Below are 20,840 nucleotides of genomic sequence, written 5' to 3' on the forward strand. Positions count from 1 at the left end.
TCTATTGGTTGGTAGGCGGTCTTTGCTGTACACCCTCTTTGAGTGCAAGCAATTGCTTCGAACGGAAGGCCTCATAGTGGATCTGGGCAGTTGTCTCAATTAGGTCTTGCAGGTGTGTCCTATTACAGGACACGGTGAGAATGCGGACCCGAAAATATCGGCATGTACCACAAACCTTGTGAGGAAGTTTCGCAGGTGCATGAACTCGCAGTGGTTCTCATCCTCAACGTTAACCACGCCCCACCGGTTCTTACGGCCCCGCACGGACTTGCCGTCGATAATCACACTCCGCTCAGAGCCGACGACAGCGAAGGGAATCACGCTCTAAAAGGGTCTCAGCAACCAATTGAACGTCATACAAACACATACGCGGATTGATTCGTTCAACTGAATCTCTTCCTCGTCATTCTCATCCGTATCGAATGGGTATAAACGGATGTTGTGGTACACCAGCTCTGCACGAATCTGCAATTCGGTCAGCCAATGAACCAAGGTTCATAAGATCTCACCGACCTTCTGCTTGAACGCAACCCTCTCCTCCAAGGTTAAGCTGTCTGCCTTCGCAATTACAGGCACGACATTCACAACCTCGCTCAGTTTCTTCATCACAATAACGTCAATGGCACGAAGCGAGTGTCCCGTTGGGCTGATGAAGTACAGGCAGCAGTGAATACGCGTGTCCAGAATATACCGGTCACGCATGGCCGTCAACTCCTTGCGCAAATATGCGCTGTGCTGGTCCTTGATGTATTTGACAATAGGATCCCAGCTGCACAACGCCTATTACTGACAGTCCAAAAAGACGCGTAAAGGAACCTACCAGTTCTCGTTGTTCACTTGGTCACCATACCCAGGCGTGTCAACAATGTTGAGACGCAGTTTGACACCATTTTCGACGATAACTAGGGGGACCGCGACGTGAATACTGTTCGATACGACTTTGAAAACGCTGACTGACCATGTGAGACGGCTTGAATCTCAGTGGTCTGCCTGACAGGCTCGTTCGATTCCAACCGGCCCTTGGAGTCAATGAGGTGCGACGCAAAAACGGTGTTGATCAACGTCGACTTCCCAAGACCGGTTTGACCTAAACCCGACACGTATCATTCAGCCCCGTAGATACATAAACACCATAAAACCATATGAAACTCACCAACAACGATGACATTGAACTGGAAACCACGTTTCAAGAGCTTGTGCTCAATCTGCTGCGTAATAGAATCGAAACCGACATAGGACGTCGCACGAATTTCCTCGACAGCCGCAGCAGCCATAGCTTCGAAATGAAAAATGGGTGGAGAGAAAAGTATGTAAAGGAGCTGGTGGTGCAAACGACGACGAGAAGGTCAAGACGAAGAACGGCCAACCAAACCGAGGCCCAAAATTGTTCACATCGGGGTCCGGGGTCCGACTTTACGTGGTACTGGCACCGCTACAAAACGTACAAAAAAACTCGAAATGTATCCATTTCTACCAATTCTATACACCATTCCACGCTCGGTTCTACTCTATAAATCCTCCTACACCGCGCATTTCTTCTTCTTGATCACCTAGAGACACCCGATATACCTGCGATACACTTAATGTCATTTCTTTTCCTTTCGCCGCGCGAAGCGACTCGATCAGAGAACTGTGCCCAACCTGTATCAAAACCAAAACCGCAAAAGCATAGCATTATCAGTATACAAATAACGTTATTTCGCAGAAGGACGCAAGGTGATCGGGGATACTGAGAGGTAAGGTAGGGTGAACGCCGCGACAAGAACCACCACGGCTATCCCTAGAGCCGTCGCAGTTGATGAAGCAGAACTCGTAGGTTTAGAAGAAGTGCCAGTATGAGAAGGAGTGGATGATGATAAAGGTCTGATGTAGGGTATGAGTTGTACGTACCCAATGGATTTAAGGCCGTGTATGCTGGAAAAAAGTCAGTGCATGAAAACACTCTCGAAGACGCGTACGTACTAGTATCCCTCTAAATTCCTGGTGATTTCCTCTTCCATGCCTTTCGGCACGCCATCAAGAGTAAACGTCACTTTCGTCGAATCAGACGACTGCTCGAATGTCGTGGTCAGTGTCGCAAAGTGCTCTGGTACAATAGAAATTCAGACGCTCTTAAGACAATACGAAGGAAGAAAGATATCCAACCTGATGGCCACGTAGGACTTTGTAAAGCCCAAGTCTGCACAATCTCCTTGCCTGGCGTCAGTGACACGTACTTTCCCTTGACACCACCACCGAACAACGAGTAATCAGTGTCTGCTTGCGCTGCAGACTACCAAAGGAACCATGTGAGTCTAATTAGCTCACGGACGTGCTCCCGAATTACCTGAGCTGGTGCACGGGTCCACAAAGGAATTCTCTTTTCATCCGTGAAGAGTCCGAAAAGATCATCTGAAGCGGCCATAAATGTCGCTTCCTTGACCACACTGGACGTGTTAATTTGAGATTGTTTGACGGGGGCAGGTTTTGGAGTGGTCGTAGAGGCTGATGCGGCCGTCGCAGCAACTGCGTCGATAGAAAGAGCTGGGGTACTTGTGCGGCTAGGTTCCCCGCTGACAGTAAGGTCCTTTCCATGGGTATCGATGAGAGCTGCAGGGAACTCAGCAAACTTGGCCTCGAGAGCAGCTGGGAGACGTGTCTTGACGAAAGCGAAGAGCGCGCTCACTGCAGGACTAGAAGTAGTGTCGAGCGTCCAGTTGTACTGTAATCAAAACATTTCAACTTCACGGTCTCCGTGTTGGGCATCACGAAACATACGACATAGTCTGACAGCTTATCCAGCGTGATTTCATGCGAGACTTCTGGGATACTGAGTTTCCCAGTTACATCTGTCCCATCACTCGTGGCCCCTTGCCAATCTAGCTTCATTTGAATGTCGTATATCGTGATCAACCTGAAAATGACAAAAAAGATCTCTTCATGAATGCGCAAAGTGCAGAGACAACAGGATGCATACTTTGACTTGCGCTGGCCGAGCTCGACATCACCCTCGTCGATCCTCACAGAAGAAATCGTGACATTTCCCTCGGTTCCTTCGATCACGATAGCTGTCAACTCTCGCTGGAACCATTCCTTTGCCCACGAAGTGACATTTTTATTTTTCCAGTGCCAGTTCGCAGTAGAACTTGGCATAGCCATCTTGCTCGCAATTGGTTGTAGTTATAATAAAAAAGAGATGAAAGACTGTTGTGCTAACAGCTGAAGGATATAGTAGCGAGAATGTAAGAATTTGAAGGAAGTTAAAGTTTACAAGTTTGTTGTGATCATGACTCCTCCAGAACATTCTGCCTGCGACACCGGCAACTTCATATTCGCGTTGCTCTGCGCTGGTCGTCATTTCTACATATTCAAGGCAACATGCAAGTCTCTCTTGAAATATCGTATTCAAAGCCATCGTTTGCATGTCAATTTTGAGCGGTCGACTTTTCTCTCGCGGTTTAGAGCACCAGTGAAACCGTCTGAGCTGGATTCGTGAGATGTTGATGTGCGGAATTTTGCAGAGTTGGAGACCATGAACCGGCTGATCGCACAATGACAAAGAGGAATAGAGCTGTGAACTGCTGAGCGAGATATGTACGCCAAGGTGCACGCGACCAACAAGAGCGGCGTTCAGGGTTCAGGATACGGGCCCCGGAAGCTCTGGGCTACAGGCCCGGCATTGTGACAAAGATAACACAAACCGCACAGTGATGCTAGCAGTGCGAGAAGGCATCCCAGGTATTACTTTATTGTCATCTGAGGATTCAGAATCGAGTGAGCTAATATGACATCCCGGAGCACAGCGCAAGTAGTCATAGTACTAGTACCTGGTACTGCCGCCTGCTGCAAAATGTGCATTGTGTGCCTACATGACTGCTGCAGATATTATCAGCATTTGACCAGGAAGCAGTCGCGCAGCGACGCTGTATCACAGGTGAGGTTGGCAAGACCGTAACTCACTGCAATGCTAACATATTCTCTTCGATAGCAGCAGGTTTAGAAGAGTTTTTCAGCGAACAGCATTTGCTCCAATGACAGTTGAGAACCCACAAATCATGGACTGGGGCTGTGAGCTAGAAAGGTCGAGGAAACCGCGTGTCTACAGCAAGGCAGAGATGTGGGGTTCAGCAGCAATTTGTGGAGAGGCCGCCGATCACAGAGCACGTAAGTGTGTGCCTCCTGTTCATCGCTCCTGCTGAGCGAGACACAGAATAATGACGTGGCAACTACTACTGATAAAGCTCCCTGAGCGCCCACCCGAAAGGAACCACCTTACGCAGAACGGACGCTAAATGGTTATAAAGACTGGGTAGACAGCATAGCTCCCATCCCTGATTTCCATCTTGCTCTGGCGACGAGAGTCCTTGGGTATGGGATTTAGACACAGGACAACAAGTAGGGGAGCCCTTGTTGGGTCACCATGGCACAGTCTGGACAGTTGTAGCATCCCCCAATGGGCGTTAGTATGTGAGTGAAGTGAGGATCGGAAGAATCCTCGTTTGAGAAGTTGGAAAAAACCAGGAGTACTGATCTCATTCAAGGGATACGAAGGCAGAGTATGGAGTATCGTATTCACACCAGACAACAAGACATTCGCAAGTGTATCATTGGACGATGCGGTATGCGTGTGGCAGAGGGACTCCTACTCGGTGTCTTACTACCCGAAAGGTAGCAGATTAGCAGGAACCGACAAACACATCACTGCCTGGAATACTGCAAACGGAGAAGAATTGCGAAGGATACAACAGCGGGCATGGCGAGTCGCATTTACTCCAGACGATCTCCATCTCGTCAGTGTGAGTGACAAAGACATCCGAATCTCAGATGCTGCCACCGGAAACATATCAAACAGTTTGACGCTTACCGATGAAACCTTCGCCTCACTAGCCACTGCTCCCAATGTCATCAGATTCGCCACCACATCGGCCGATAAGCGACCCGGTTTTTTGACCAGACCACTTTCGAAGTCATCGGCGAGACATTCGTGCGCTCGGATGACGTGCATTGCGCGACTTTCTCCGAGGAAAGACAGCTCATTGCGACTGGCTATGGAGACAATCTGGTTTGCACATGGACGGTTCCTCAGCGCAAAGTGGAGAAGGAGTGCCAACAGACAACCCATCGTGCCATTTTTCACGTTGACATGTCACATAATGGAAAAATAACTGTCTTGAAGTAGGCTTTCATAGTTGTCTTTTACAATGACACTAACTTCACTCCTCCAGCAGACCATTCCGGGCCCAAAGCCTCGACCACAATTCGCTAGACCCCCGTGGGTTCTTCAATGATGTGAGTCTTCATGTTGTGGTAGGTTCGATGCACCCCTGACCATCCTTCTGCAGTTCGACACATTCCCCACCTTCAAGTCTTGACGCAACAACCGCACTACTAACTACTAGTACTGAAATTTGAACTTTTGACAAAATTTGCACATGCATGTGACAACCGCGGACCCAGAGCAGCGAACGTATATCGTTTTCAATGGATTATTGAATCTAGCGCTAATTTGTATAACTTGTCTAATTTTTTTTCAAAATTTGACATACTTAGTCTAGGTTTGCATCGGGGTATTCTAATGGACTTGAATCATTGGAAGTACCAACTGAGCATTCTGGGATGGCATCTCCACTCGCTGCTCAGGCGTTCGGGCCTCATGGCCATCGCAGAATCAGTCGAAAGGTCACGATAGCGATGATCCCACTGCAGGTAAGTAAAGGGCTCGGGTGCTCGTCTTGAATCTTCCCAAATTATGTAATTGGTTTGATTTTAGTCGCGTAGGTCTAGGCCAGGCCCCTGATGGTGCGGCCCTGGCTGACAACCGCTGTACAGTTACCATCCTGGCACCGTGATGCGACCGTGAAACAAGCAGAGCCACTGTCTTTGAAACGCTCATGGGACAGTGGCGATACGGTGCCACTGAACTTATTTCGACACCATATCAACGACTTTCAACCTTTGCCCAATGCGCTCTGTCATTTGCGTAGTGGAGGCTCATCGTTCGACACAGCGAGCAAACACTATCACTCGTGAGCGGCATATACTGTTGTGAACTTTTGGTCTAATTTGCTTTGCGTGTCGGTTAACATTGAGTGCTAGCTCGGAGAAGGAGAAACCCCGTAACGCCAAGAACAGATCTTGGGGAATTCAGGCCGGGATGGTTACTGAAGGTTTCAAGGAGTTCATGTCGGCCCATAAGTATCGCATAAATGTCTGGCTATTAAGGTTCCACTTCAATATCTTCGTCGTTGACTGTCATGTCGTCCCTCGACCAAACCTTTTTATCGCACTTTTCAACCAACAGTGAAGCAGTATGCATTCCAACGTGCACGACCGTTGGGATATACATCTAACTACGTATAGAATGGTTTGGCGTCTCTAGCTTTCGACGCTGCTCTTTCTTCGAGTGACTCGGGGCTGAAAGCCTTGGAACATATCAAGGACCTCGTGGGTGCACAATTTAAATCGATTGCCCACCATTAACGTCTCTTTGACTTAGATAAATTGCTCCGCCGAAGACATCAACGAGTCAGCCCTTGTCAGTTCTGCCTGATCAACGTCTCTGGACAGTTTTTGACGCTTTCCTGCAGTCCTCCGCCCTTGACGCCATCATTCATCCAGGCGCACTTAATGACCGCAAGATGCTTGTGAGTTCCCAAACTGATCAGAAGCTCAATGATTATAACAGCTGTCCTGTGTCATCAAGCTAGAAGACTTGCTATCGTTCATGGCCGATCACTCAGGGAAGATTTCGAGTATGGCTCGGACTTTCGTCATTAAGACCCTGTAAGTAATATGGCACTTAACAGCCAAGCAGTTCAATTATGAATATGAATTCTACTGTAGTGTATAATGACCTCGCGCACCCGCCTACTACATTCATTGAACCAAAGTATCAGTTCCGCACTGCTGACGGTTCAAACAACAACCGTGATATCCCTGACCTCGGTAAAGCTGGTACACCTTATGCACGTTCCGTGCAGCAGTCAAACCCCTTACCACGGAACCAAATGCCCGATGCTGGTCTGGTATTCGATACCTTGCTTCGCAGAGAGAAGGTACGTGTGTGCGACACCACCTGTTGAAATTTAACTTCTTATGCAAACATAACTATTAGTTCGTCAAACATCCCGCGGGCCTGTCTGCATTAATGTTCTCCTTTGCAGCACTCGTCATTCACAGCGTCTTCCGCACAGATCATACTCCCGGCAAGGGACATATTAACATGACTTCGAGTTACGTTGACCTCGCTCCTCTGTACGGAAATGACCAGGAAACGCAGGATAAGGTTGGTGCTTGATGAGCCTCTTATAACATCAACCATGACATCAACCTAGGTCAGGCTCAAGGAGGACGCGGCTTACTTCGCCCTGATGTGTTCGCTGAGGATCGGCTCCTTTTCCTCCCTCCCACGGTGGGTGTGCTCTTGGTGTTGTTCAACAGGAATCACAATGTATGTCGCCTTAATCCATCATTCTTACGGTTATCAATTAAAGCCCATCACATGAAGTACATTGCCCGTCGGTTGCTCGAGATCAACGAACGAGGCACTTGGAAGGATCCTGCCCAACACTCTGTCAGTCAAGCTCAGCTCGATAAGCAAGATGAGGAAATCTTCCAAATCGCACGCCTAAACAACTGTGCATGGTTTGCAGCCATTGTTTTCTCTGACTACTTTTCGTGCATTTTGGGCATCGTGCGACAAGGATCAAGCTGGAGTCTTGAGCCATTCGACGAAATTCGTAACAATGATCATCAGATCTTCGAGCGCGGTCGTGGTAATGCTTGCAGTGTTGAATTCAATTGCTTGTACAGATGGCATGCCACGACATCTGTTGAAGATGAAGAGTGGCTTACTCTTCAGTTCCAGCAACTTTTCCCTACTAAGAACCCTGAGGAGATCACCTTAAAAGATTTCTATCAAGCTGCAGCACAGCTTGAGGACATGGAGATGAGGATGCATCTTGATAAATGGACATTCGGGAAGTGAGTAACCTGAGGCTACCATTGGTGCCACTGCTCAAATTTCTCTTGCAGCCTCCAGCGTCAGACCGAAGGTCCTAACGCGAGTGCGTTCAAGGACTCCGACCTTGCGAATTACCTTATGACCGCGTTCGTGATCACAATCACATTCTGCCTTTTGTCTGAATTGACGCATTCTCTCAGTACTTCACAACATGCTGCTGCCTTCGGTGCTCGTGGTACACCCTCAATAATGCGTCTCCATGAGATCATGGGTATCGAAGCTAACCGATCATGGGGTGTTTGCTCGCTCAATGACTATAGGAAGTTCCTTGGTTTGAAAAGTAAGTCAAGTCCCAACACTCTCTTGGATATTTAGGGCTATGCAGCATACTCCAGTTTCTTGGAATGGAACCGCAACCACGAGATTGCTGAAGCCGCAGAGAAGCTTTATGGTCACATTGACAACTTGGAGCTGTACGCTGGTATCCAGGCTGAGGAAACCAAGCCTCTTAGGAAGGGCACAGGACTCTGCCCAGGTATCACCTTTTCGTTCAGATGCTACTTGTATAGACTTACACTAGTGTTCTATCAGGCTACACTATTTCTCGTGCCATCCTTTCAGATGCCATCGCCCTGACTCGTGGTGACCGTTTCTTCACACAGGACTTCACGCCATACAATATGACTGCATGGGGCTTCGCTGACTGCCAGCGAGACCCTGACGGCTATGGATTCGGTTCTACACTTGGTCGTCTCCTTCTTCGTACCTTGCCCAACGATTACACTGCAGATAGCGTCTATACGTGGTTTCCTTTCATGCACCCAGAGCCTATGGAGGGTTACTTGAAGGACCTTGGCAAGCTCGACGGATACACTCTTGCACGGCCAAAGCCTCGTGGACCTTGTACCAATGTGACCAATTATGCGGAGGTTGGCCATGTGCTTCGCAACACTACAAAATTTATGCCTGAGTACGTTGAGCGTGCAGCAGAGGTCATCAAGGGCGAGGGGTACGCTGAACATACTACGATTTGACTAGCACTAAACGCTCCAATAGCTTCTTTGCGGCATCTGAAAATGGCATTGAAGAGCAGAAGCAGTGCATCAGCGCGCTTGCTCCTTCTTCGGAAGCCATCTCTAAGATCGGCACCTATTTCTACAACAAGACCAAGGAACTGATTGAGCAACATTCGTTCTCCCTGGTCGGCGAGAAGACTTGTGCTATCAACATCGTTCGAGATGTGCTGAAGGTTGTGCCATTGTCCTGGGCTGCTACTGAAGTTGTGCGTTTATGCTGGATGAATGATCCCAATATCCACTCATTATGATCATAGGCTGGCATTCCCCTCAAAACGAAGCAACGTCCTGACGGTGTCTTCACCGAGTCTCAGCTGTTCGATATGCTTTCTGAGATTTACCAGTCAGTATTGATGTGCATTTCCTCTGCAATTATTACTGATGCTCTACCAAGATTCATCTTCCTCGAGGTTGAGGCAGCAAAGTACATGGCTTTGAAGCGGAGGGTTAAGGACCATGTGCAAGAACTGGCGCGCCTTATCGAGAAGGCTCTTGGAAGTGCCCAGAGCAGAATGTCTCTCGCTGGACTGTTTGACACATTGTCTAGTTTCTTTGGTGGTAAGAACCAAAATGAGATTGTTAAACGCTTGTTCGAGCTTGGTTATTCCACCGAGCGAGTTGTAAACTCGATCCTTGCGTTATTGATCGGCGCCACTGTCGAGATGTCTCTTGGTATGTTCTCCCTATTTATTGTTATTACGGAGACGGGTCTCAGATCTGACTATCATAGCTTTGACAAACGTCGTCAACCAGCTTCTTGATTCGGAGAAGTCGTCCATTACTATCCAAGCAGCTAAGAGGGGATACCAGAGACCTTTCCAGTTTAGCTGCCTATACTATCGAGGCCCTCAGTGTGTGTTCTGTTCTGTCTAAGTGCCCGTTTTGACAAACCGGCTCAGGAATCGACCCACCTTTCGCTGGTGTCTACCATATCGCGAAGCAGGATGAAACCATAGGCTCTCTGACCGTCAAGCAAGGTGAACGCCTGTTCGTGGATGTTGCCACTGCAAATACGAACGTGAGTCATTATTATGCAAAGCTCCGTGCATCTCTCCAACGTGATGTTCAGGAGGATGCCTTCCACAACCCAACAATCTTGGATACTACGGGCACTCCTCGTGAGCGCTATCTTTGTGGCGACGGTTGTTTCAAGGTTCTTGGGGAGGGCCTTGCTTCGACGATCATCGCTGAAGTCCTCCGCGGCATTCTCTCATTCGATAATGTTCGTCGCGGCCCTGGCCAGTCAGGAGATCTCCCTCGGTTTGAAGATAATACACTCCCCGTGCTGCGCTATGCATATCTTAACGAGAAGATGTTGCCTAGCGCGTGGCCGACATCGATGGTCATCAACTACGACGTTCCTGCATGAAACTAGAGTTATTGTGCCGATTAAATTTTTTGGATGAGGACTGCGCCCCAATATAAGCCTGAGCTCTCCCTTTCCTGCTGGTTATGTATCAAAATGTATACCGTGTTTCACATACTATGTGCACCATTTTTCATGTTTGGGTGTGGGATTTGGACACAGGACAACAAGTGGGGGAGCCCTTGTTGGGTCACCATGATGCAGTCTGGACAGTTGCAGCATCCCCCAACAGGCATTTAATAGGGGAGTTCAAAGTTGATTTTGGAGACTGATTTGGATGTGATTTGGACGTCGATTTGGACTTGGATTTGGATGCTCAAAAATGTCGAAATCCGATTTCAACTTTGATCGACATCCCTCGATTTCGACCTGATTTCGACGGATTTGACACTCGATAGCCTCCATGGTATCTCCGACTTCGACTTTACCCACTCGCTGCGCTTTTGACTTTTTGACGGGTGCTTTTTTACGAGCTTTCGGCGAAGACTGGACGCCTTTTCCTTTGGGTGCCATGCCACTGAATTTCTGAACCGCACGCTGAATCACCTCAAAATCGTCCACCCTGACTACCACTATAATTAAATACTATACAGATTTAATCATCAAGGTACAAACGAAAATCGCTCGTATATTTTTAAACAGCTCCACACAGCTATAGTATCTCAAGTGTCCTGATGTCCATCATGTTGTCAACAGAAGTCATGTCTTTAACCCTCGCAATAATATCATGATCCGACGCGATCCTCTTGAATTCTCCGTCCCGTTGCCGCGCTAGCAAAAATGCACTAAAAGGTTGTCCAAGGCGAACTATCAAACGCAATGCTCGCAAGTGAGCATCCGAATGAACCGACTCGTCTTGTGCAGCGGGTGAATCGTGCAACGGAGATCGAGGCACAGACCAATTTTCCACGTTCTGCTTATCTTCTACAGGGTCATGTAACTCAAGGAGATCGCGACTCCATGGACGAACAAGCAAGATTGTCTGCCAGGCGAGCGGCGGCCTTGCAGGGGAGAATGGGATCAACTTGTCTGCCGTGATGATCTGCAGGTCATGAAGCCCGTCTGTTTTGAGTTCATATGTATGTGTGTCCTTGGTCTCGACCTAGTCTTCGTTTAGCTTCTGTGACCGGGAATACGATGCAAGGCAGATGCAACCGGCGGTACGCGAAACGGGGAGCGCTCAGGTAGTCAAGTGTCTGATACAATTTTGAAGCCAACTCTAGAGTCACACCTCGCAGCAAGGAGATAGATAACTGAATCTCATCTTCGGATAGAGATGGCGGCTTGCATGGTGGAGCTTCGTATGAAGTGATGTCGGCTGGTAGACAGCTATTGAACCCCGATGACTTTCCGACCCAGTCCAGGGCAGTAATGTCGCCCGACTGAGCTACGATTTCTTGCAGGAGTCGCCCGAGCGCATTCTGCATCTTCTCGCCATAATCAACACGTAGGCGGACGTCAAAGACTGCCGAATAACGAGTATGCGATGTCTTCTTCCAACGTGGTAATACGTGTTGACGCCCACTGAAGTTTCTCTCGAGCGCCTCTCATTCCGGGACGGAAGTTCACGACGGCTTGTCGATCTATGCCTGTCGCGTGCTCCAACTCCTGCATAATCGTGACGGAATCCTTGTGGTTGGGAGTGCGATCGTCAAGATAAAGAGTCCAATCCTTCTGATAGAAGAGAATGATGTTGGGAGCGAGGAATTCTTGAACCGTCCATCCGCGTATGTTCCAAGCACTCTTTGTCAGTGCGCCAGACTTTGACGAAGGCGGAACATCCGAGAGGTATACGACTGTGAGCGCGGAGAGATGATACCAGACGAACATGGACTTGACCGATACTTGGAGCTCAGCATCGTTGCTCTTGTCGATGCAGCATGTATCGCTCCATGCCCAGCGATACCCCAAATCGCGAGCAGTTTTACAGAAGGACTGCAGTTTCGTGATGCCGCCAACTGGATCCAACTCGTAGACAATCTGGCCCTGGATATCCTGCAGCAGTGGCTCCTTGCCTTCCCATCTGTGCGATAGCATGGCATATTGGAAGTACGTCATCACCACATCTTCGATGTGCTTCATTTCGATATCTCGATGCATGATTGTTGATGACACAAGCTCTCTATACTCTGTGCTCGATTTGAAGGTGCATAGCTGCGCTTCTCGATCGCATAAGAGACCGGTAGTGGTATCGAATACACGCAGCGGAGCATTGTCGAGTTGAGCATCAATAACTTTTCGAATAGCATAGGTCAGCTTCGGACGGACTGAGATACTGCCGGCGCAACTCTACAGAAACAGTTAAGGCATGCTCACGCACGAGTTATTGGGGCTTACTTCGTGTCTCAGTGTCAGGGGCATGATCCAATTCTGAGAGCATCGTTTGGAAGGCCGCAATAGCTTCATCATAACGTTGTGCCCCATGAAGCGCTGCATGCTTCAAATTGTATCCAACGTGAGACAAAGAATTGAGTTCGATGACCTATCCATCACCTGAAGTCAACGTGAGCTACAAAAACGTAGACGCCACCGCACCTTTTGCGCATCAATGAGGGCATCCTCCCATAGCATTTTCCCCAACTTTGCCTTGCTGCGATTTGTAAAGACGACATCGGATGTAGAATCCAGGTCGATCGCCGCCGAGTATAGGTCAATAGCTCTGTCATACTTGCTTGCAGCGAGGGCAGCATCTCCGTTGGTAAGGCAGAGCGCGCTGCATTTTTCCGTGAAAGCTGAGTAAAACGGGAGTGAGGATTGTAGCCCGCGTGACATTAGGAACTCCAGACTTGCCGTTGGACCATTCAAGGCAGCTAGCCTTCGTTGTTTACATCGTTATCAACCATCATGTCTTGGTATGATTTCACGGAATCCTGAAGTTTACCTGCCAAAAGGAGTGCATCACACCGTGTCTGGTGTGCCTTTTGCCACAAGGACTTCAGGTCCCAGCCAAAGAGCTGGACAAGATACTGAGTTATGAAAAGCGTTATGTGTGCATCATCTTAACGTACCACCACCAAATCCTCGTAAATTTCATGAATGTCCGATTTCCGTGATAAAATGCCGGAGTTGAGAGCGGAAGTGAAATGGTCAGCGGCTTCGTCGTGACGTGCACCATCCAAGACTTTCATTCCAAGTTGAACATGTAGATATGCCTGATGTGCGAGGTTGCAAAGATGAGTGTTGATGACCAAGCCTAGATAATACCTACTTGCACGACACAACACGCGAGAGTATCGGCATTCGGACAACCGGTAGTAAGTTCTTCAAGGAGCAGGTTTGCTTCGTAATGTTGATCTGCACTGAAGAGGGCGATGACCTGAAATACGTGATGAAGCGGAGAGTATGTGAGGCAACTGTAACATACCTTGATCAAGAGCAGGAAATGAATGGTTTGTGAATCTTGATCCGTGTACATGGATGCAACATCAAATGCTGCCCTCGCATCTGGGACACGGCCTTTTCCGCAGAGAGCAATACCCTTAGAGATATAGCCTGTCAATGAGGGCTGGATGCTGATGGACTATGTCGCCATCGAGTTAGCCTTTCATAAGGGAGCGATGATGTATCAGTGAGTCTCACCTTGATTGCATCTTGAAGGGCGCGGTCCCAGTCGCGTTTTCGTGCCATCACGAATGAGCGATGGGCAAAGGAAGTATAGTTGTTGGCATCGGTGTTGATGTCTAGCGTGAGTAGTTGTACCGCAGTAGATAAGTCTCCATCTATGCACGCACTGCGCGCTGTCGTGATGGCTAGGATCTGCTCAAAATATGCTCGATTTGTGGTGTATGAGTCAGGGACGGTAACATGCCTTTGGATGTATATCCTGAGATGCCCACTCGGAGATCATCTTATCTTTACCCCCGCTGAGGATGTGCTTGCCGTCCACGGAGAAAGCGACGCATTGTGTCCAGGATGAGTGCTTGAAAGTGGCAATGGTTTGTCGGTCTGAGAGCCGCCAGAGACGGACGTGGTTGTCAAAAGATGCTGATGCGACGAGTGTGCCAGCAGGATTAACGGCAATGGCTTGGATATAGTGAGCATGGCCCGTCCAGGGATCACCAACTTGCTGCCAGGTCGTTGTATCCCATTCGCGTATGGTAGGATCGTCCTTATTGCCGCCCGTGATGGTAAGATCGCGATCATCGCCGCCTGTGAGAAGGTGTGTGCCATCGGGCGTCCACGCGAGTGACCAGTTGTGTTTTGTGTGACCTTGAAGGATGCAACGCATTCTCTCGTGCCTGTATTATAAATTTGGATATTGAAGACTGTTGCGATAGCAAGAAGTGTGCCAGACGGCGAATACCGTACGCAGCGAACTTCACTACCACACTGGATTGGATCTCCTTGCAGTTGCCAGGTTTTGGTATTCCATAGCTTCGTCGTTTTGTCCCATGAACCAGTGGCCAGCACTGTCCCATTAGAAGAAAAGTCTAGTGAGAGGATATGACTAAAGTGGGCTTTAATGGGTTCGGTGAGCGATTCGCCACTTTCTCCGTGCCAAACGATGACCTCTCCTCCAAGATCACCACTTGCTATCAATTGCCCATCTCGTGATACAGCCAATGCTCCCACCTCCCTGCGATGCCCCTCCATTTTCTTCAACACAACACCTGTCTTCAAGTCCCACAGACGAAGCGTCTTGTCGTTCGAGCCTGTAACCATCCACTGTTTATCGGGGAAAACTGCGACTGCCTTTGCCCAACCTTCATGACCTTTGAACTCTCGCAGGGGTGTAGTGATCGGAATAAGCTTTGACATTTTACTAGAGATTGATGACATTGAGCACGATCGAGGGATTGTAGGTATCTTTCTGTAGAGGTGTTGCGGTTTAAAATCTATCTATCTACCTATCTATCTACTCTACTATCTATCTATAAATCTATCTATTCCCGCTACCGTAAGGGAGTCACTGGGTCTTGTCAGTTTTGATTTTCACGTTTTGTAGATTTGTCATTTCGCCGTGGCTGTGTTGATCGATCGGTCTAGGCCCTCAATCCCAGTGAGAACCGGACCTCACTGTATCGACGGAAAACGGCCAAAATATTGATGAACCAGGAACATAAGATTTCCGTAGATTTCCATAGAGAATGGGACATATATGAGATTTTCTAGCGATGCTGTTCGATGGAGATCTCATGATTTTGCACTGATTCTTGCATATGATATTTCTGTCGATGATTGTAGATTCTCAATTGTAGTTGTACCAGGCAATAAAACTACGGAAATCACACGAAAATGACACTGATATACATTGCAAGAAAAAGCAAATGAATAGCTGGTTGATACTGCCTGCTGCGGCCTGCTGCCCCCCTGGTCCTTGCCAGCAGGCCACCTGATGTCGACCTCTGCATGTGCCCTGGATGCCGACTAGTATAAGGTGCTGGAAGAGATCTTGCTGATGATGTTGACTGTATTGCCATTCCATATATCATCCTTGACCTGAGAAAAAAATTGTAAACACCTGCATCAGGATGAGGGTGCATTTAGTTGAGTCCATTACCAGCTTCAGTGTGTCTGTTTCATAAGCCTGCAAGACAGAAATCAACATTGTGAAACATGTATCACAGGAGTACCTACCAGCTGCTTCTCTTTCATCAATCCGGACCAGTAAATCCTGAAATTGGCTGACAAGCCATTTGGAGTGACCTGCTTCAACCACTGGTGTGTGCAGAGTGACCTAAGTCCAAGATTCCATGTCAAAGGTTGCTACTGTGTTCTAGATTGACACATGACATACCTACCATTCTTCGACATACCAGGTCAAAAAATTTTAATGCTTGCTGACTCAACAGTAGCTGATGCAGGGGGTGTGGGCATATCATTGGATGGCAGCATGGGTGTGGACAGTGGGGTTGGCATGTTGGATGGAGTCACCACAGGATTGGGGACAGTAGATTCGCGTTTTCAGCTGGCAAGCTTCGCACTGCATGTACCTGATGTAGGGATTTCATATTCTGTGGGCTTGTATAGGCATATGTTCGCACTTTTGGTGCTTATGTAATCATCATAGTTTTCACCACCTACCAGTACCAGTCTGAGACTGAGAGTTATTAGCATGATTTCCTATCCTCTCTGAGCACTGAGCTTAGTCCAGAAACCCTTTAGGGTTGAATAGCAGCTAGGCATAGCACATTTAGCCCAACATTAGAAGTCTACTTTCCAGTTCTCTTCTTGTTGTGTTTCCCACACCGAGTCAGTGCCAGTTTGAACAAGGTTATGGAAGACTTACAGAGGGTTCTTGATAACAGGCAAGGAGGCCTACAATACTATCAGTATTCATGAACATGATACAAGCACAAGTTGGTGACTTACTATGGCTGCAACTGTTACTTCTACAGGCATCTCTGTGTCCTCAGTAATGCAAGTGCTCATGTTGATGGTGTTGTTGCTATGATCAAAACAGTCTTGAGGGGTTGTATCTGCTGTGTTTGCATGGGATGAAGCTTCTGGAGAGTTGCTTGCATCATGGGTAGTAGTAATCAGTGAAACATGGAGCACAGGAACAGACACAGGCCCAGGCCACAGGGAAGGAGTCAACACTTCAATAGATTGTGGCTGTTGTGTATCATTGGACTGTTGCTCCTGCCCAGAAGTGTCAATATTGCTTTTCTGAAAATTGAGGATGGAAGTCATGGAAATGTCTTTCAGGGGTGTGTCCTGTTTCACCTCACACTCAGGGAGGGTACTAATAGACTTGTTGCCAGTGATTTGAGACTTTGATGCATCAGACTCAGGCTTGACAGACCCAGATACTTTCCGCCATTTTGATGTGTCATGATTGTCAAACCCTGTGTTGTGGACCTTCCTTTGTTTTTGTCCAGGTGTGTAGCTGTCCATGAGGGATACTGCTCCATTGCAATCACATGTACCTTCCATCCATTTTCGCATAAGGCAAGAATAGGGTGCAAATGTGCCATCTCCCCTGCAACTTCATCAAGGATCTTGTTTCTGGCCTTGCCCCAGGTATAGGGAGCTCAGTTCTCTTGCTTTAAGGTGACCCAGCAGCTTTGCAAACTCTTTGTAATGCAAGTTACCTTGGACTTTTCAACTGGCTTGCCATTTGCATTCTTGAGAAAAGGAAAGGTTCTGTGTTCAGTGTACTGCACGTTGGGTGACTTCTTCCATGTTTCATACAAGCTAGGTGTCCAAAATCTCATATTTGGATAGGCACTCTGGTGAAGGGGTTTGGAACACTTTCACTCGTGAGCTGAGGGTTTGTAGATGGTGCATTTGAAACCAGGTGGAATTCCAGAGAACTTAGCAATGTCCAAGTCACTGACATCAAGGGAAATTGAGGTTGCAAGTATCTTGAAGGCATTCCTGTAGCAGTATCAGGTACAGTGATAGATACATGTGAAAAACAAACTTGTATGCATCTTGAGATGCTAATAATACATTGTTCTGCTGTTTGAGAGTCTTGTTTTTGCTCACTAGAGCTTGAATCTGTTGATGCATGCACATATATGCAGCCTTATGTGTTGATTCAGCTAGTACATTGAATATGTTACCATATACTCACTGTTCCATCATCATGTGGTGGACAATGTCCATAGCTAGTACTAGCCTGTTTTGACGATCCATCTAAGAATGGTGATAGTAAATCTGCCCTCCCATTGTGAGTGTGCCAGAGATCTGGAAAGTAAGGAGTATTGTTCAGTTCAAGCAGATTTGAAAATAGAGGCCTATGATGCTGCATTTGTGGAGTGTCTGGGAGCATATTCAGTAGGCATAAAAGTTGTAAAGGTCTAAAGGAAAGATGTGAATGTTGTAGCTGCTGAAGTGTTTGTATTTGATATTATTGACATTGCCAATATCTTATCATGTGCTCACAAAAACATACAGCGATTTCAATTCAAGTGTTATTCATCTTGTACATTGTCTTCAACTTTGACACCAGTGAGTGTAACATCAAGCCCAGCTTTCTCTACCATGAAAAATCTGTTTTTGGTGATACCAGAAGGTAGAGTGGGGCAATGTGGAACCATAGCAACAACTGCCCTGATTGTTTTAATGTTGATAATTTGTAGGCCATTGTCACCTTCATGAATGCATGACCATACAGTTCCATGGGAGAAGTCAAGGAGCTGTGCATCTGGTAGTGAGTAAATGGAAATAAGGGCAGCATTTTCCAATTGGAGATGATGTCATTTGTCCATGTTGTATAATTCATCATCCACATCTTCTGGCTCGTCATCCTCTACTGCAAGTTGCGTGAAGTACTGAACTTCCCCAAAATGGTCAATACCATCAACATGGAACTAATGCTGAATTGTCAGATAGTCTACATCAGTGGTGGAAATAAGTACCTTGACATTACGAGACATGCAGACATTCTCAGCAGAAGATTCTTTTTCTCTCCAAGTGGAACGGGCAATCTGGCCATTGGGAAGTTGAAGACATGACTGCTGTCTGAATTTTGGTGTGGGATGATGAAGGAAATCTGAAATAATAGCAGCCTCAAGACCATGAGCTTGCTGAGGCTTTTTATCCCAACCACAAAGCAAAACATATCCATCACCAACATCAAACAAGCCATGTGGGTGCAGATTGTCATTGGTGTCAAACTGTGGGAGGATGGCCTTGAGAGCATTTACCTGACAGTGAAGAACACAGATCTCAGTGAAGTTGGCCATAGCATTGGATGGTTGGCGCAAATTGAACTCAATGTCCCCAATTGTCCGCTCGAGAGGCCATTGAGATGAGCAACTGGGAGCACCAACACGAGTTGCTTCTTGTGCAATGTGATTTGAGAGGTGGACACATGGATGGATAAAATGAATGTGGTCAATATGATGCTGGTAATACATTTCTTCCAATTCCTGCTCCCATTCAGCAAAGGAAACACATGCATCAATGACTTCTGCAGGTGTGATATGGTACTGGCTCATGATGTGGAGTCCACATACAAACTTGTCACAGTGTTGAAAATATTTGTTGGGGAGGACACCATAAAGCAAACCAGGGCCAATACCGAAGAGCTAAGTGATAAACTCACGTGATTTGTAGAAGGAATTGATTTTTTCAACAGGATTTCAAGGGAGAACATTGAAGGAGCCAGGGAGATGCGGGTGTGTAGCAGCCACTGATTTTCTGTGAGCCTCCCATACATCACCAACAAGCACTGCCCAATCCCAGTCTTGAACAGAATCAGTAACCAGATGACAGTCTGCAACACCCCACCAAAGATCTGTATACAGCAATGCCATGTTAGCGCCTGAGAAATGCATGATCTCAGAGGAGAAGCACTCAGGTACACCCAGAATGTGATCCAGTTCAAGTCCAAGGAGGATGCTGGGACCAATGATACCTGTATCTAAATGGTTTCTTTCATATTGGGCTTGAGTACGTTGTCATGCATGGTATGTGATTCATACCATGACATATACATAACAGAAGTGATAAGGAAGGTATAACACACCAGACTGATCCCTATCACCAAGTTATCCCATCATTTTTCCTTAGCTAGTTCTTCACTTTCAGATTTCACTTCTATTTTTTCTCTTTCTACTTTTACTTAGGCATATTCAGCCACCACATTTTTCTCATGAGCCACCAAGCATGTTTGTAAACATGTCATGTGACTGGGAAAACACTCTGATTTGTAAGGATTCAACTTGACTCATCATGTTTGGTCATGATTCATCATGCTTTGTAAGACTTGCAACTGTATTTATAATCCACTTAGTAATAAGGCTGATTCAGCACACCCACAGGCTTGGTTTGTAAGCACAAATCTTACCAATCCATGTGATGACTCATGCCACTTTTCTTTATGCTTTGTAAGATTTCACTTTATTTAGTATCTACTTAGTAAACAAGCTGACTCAACACAAGTTTGTAAGCACATTCTTACCAATCATTGTGAAGAATCATGCTTAGTAAGATGATCTCCAAAAAGGTATATAAGGAGCTCATTTTACACCTATGAAAATAGACTTCCCACTTTCACTCTTTATCTCAAACCATGTGAGAACATTTAAGATTTAAGTGCAGGCCATTCAGTAGCCTTGAAGTAAGACTAAGAAACATCTATTCAGGTTATATACTACCTTACAGGGGTTGACTATATAACTAACAGTACAGCTAACTAAGCTAAGCTTCATCTACACTACTTTCTTCTCTCTTTTCCAGGAAGGGACACACGATTCACAAGCACACAAAGTGCTACACATTCAAAGTTCACATGCAGTACTCCAGACTACTAGTTGCTTTTAGACCAAGGAAACAAGAAGAGGATAATTGAAACATATCCCTCCCAAGAACTCACGTTATCTACCATGAAAACTAGAAAAGTCATAGACTGTGTACTTAAGGACTGGCAAGAAGTCTTATCCTGTATAGTTGTGTTGTCACTATATATGCATTGTACATAAAACCCTTAAGTAGTAGGACAATGTGATGCCATCATGATATGGAGATTCTCAACATAGTGTGTGGAGGTGCCTTGTGGAAGATC

General features: G+C 46.9%; 5 protein-coding genes across 5 annotated transcripts; 1 reads left to right on the forward strand and 4 right to left on the reverse strand.

Annotated features, from left to right (window-relative positions):
• Nucleotide 1: 1 nt before the first annotated feature.
• BJ212DRAFT_1257902 (Septin-type guanine nucleotide-binding (G) domain-containing protein) lies at nt 2-1,274 on the reverse strand (the record flags this gene model as incomplete). Its single annotated transcript, XM_041329901.1, has 7 exons — nt 2-119; nt 176-324; nt 370-465; nt 514-769; nt 821-902; nt 959-1,087; nt 1,154-1,274. The coding sequence occupies 7 exons, from the start codon at nt 1,272-1,274 to the stop codon at nt 2-4; spliced, it is 951 nt and encodes a 316-aa protein (XP_041200409.1).
• A 107-nt stretch (nt 1,275-1,381) lies between these two features.
• Nucleotides 1,382-3,266, reverse strand: BJ212DRAFT_1313070 (activator of Hsp90 ATPase). Its single transcript, XM_041334072.1, has 7 exons — nt 2,957-3,266; nt 2,758-2,893; nt 2,327-2,701; nt 2,146-2,272; nt 1,963-2,086; nt 1,891-1,914; nt 1,382-1,641 (listed from the first exon to the last, which is right to left on the reverse strand). The coding sequence occupies exons 1-7, from the start codon at nt 3,136-3,138 to the stop codon at nt 1,623-1,625; spliced, it is 987 nt and encodes a 328-aa protein (XP_041200410.1). The 5' UTR covers nt 3,139-3,266; the 3' UTR covers nt 1,382-1,622.
• Nucleotides 3,267-5,860: 2,594 nt separating this feature from the next.
• On the reverse strand, nt 5,861-6,623 carry BJ212DRAFT_1313078 (uncharacterized protein). Its single transcript, XM_041334073.1, has 4 exons — nt 6,567-6,623; nt 6,476-6,514; nt 6,340-6,423; nt 5,861-6,287 (listed from the first exon to the last, which is right to left on the reverse strand). The coding sequence occupies exons 1-4, from the start codon at nt 6,587-6,589 to the stop codon at nt 6,197-6,199; spliced, it is 237 nt and encodes a 78-aa protein (XP_041200411.1). The 5' UTR covers nt 6,590-6,623; the 3' UTR covers nt 5,861-6,196.
• A 177-nt stretch (nt 6,624-6,800) lies between these two features.
• BJ212DRAFT_1443536 (heme peroxidase) lies at nt 6,801-10,387 on the forward strand (the record flags this gene model as incomplete). The annotated part of the gene is made up of 15 exons (XM_041337844.1): nt 6,801-7,034; nt 7,094-7,264; nt 7,319-7,429; nt 7,487-7,962; nt 8,014-8,088; nt 8,143-8,282; nt 8,328-8,477; nt 8,534-8,951; nt 8,999-9,224; nt 9,276-9,361; nt 9,413-9,690; nt 9,749-9,791; nt 9,817-9,869; nt 9,918-10,036; nt 10,088-10,387. 15 exons carry the CDS (start codon nt 6,801-6,803, stop codon nt 10,385-10,387), a joined length of 2,880 nt encoding a protein of 959 aa, XP_041200412.1.
• A 5,815-nt stretch (nt 10,388-16,202) lies between these two features.
• Nucleotides 16,203-17,262, reverse strand: BJ212DRAFT_1494634 (uncharacterized protein; the record flags this gene model as incomplete). The annotated part of the gene is made up of 3 exons (XM_041341518.1): nt 16,203-16,317; nt 16,614-16,642; nt 16,697-17,262. Coding segments are annotated over 3 exons (710 nt in total), but the record flags the coding sequence as incomplete, so codon positions are not given.
• Between the last annotated feature and the right edge of the window lie 3,578 nt (nt 17,263-20,840).

This window comes from Suillus subaureus (assembly GCF_016647635.1).
Source record: "Suillus subaureus strain MN1 chromosome Unknown BJ212scaffold_1, whole genome shotgun sequence".
Taxonomy (NCBI): domain Eukaryota; kingdom Fungi; phylum Basidiomycota; class Agaricomycetes; order Boletales; family Suillaceae; genus Suillus; species Suillus subaureus.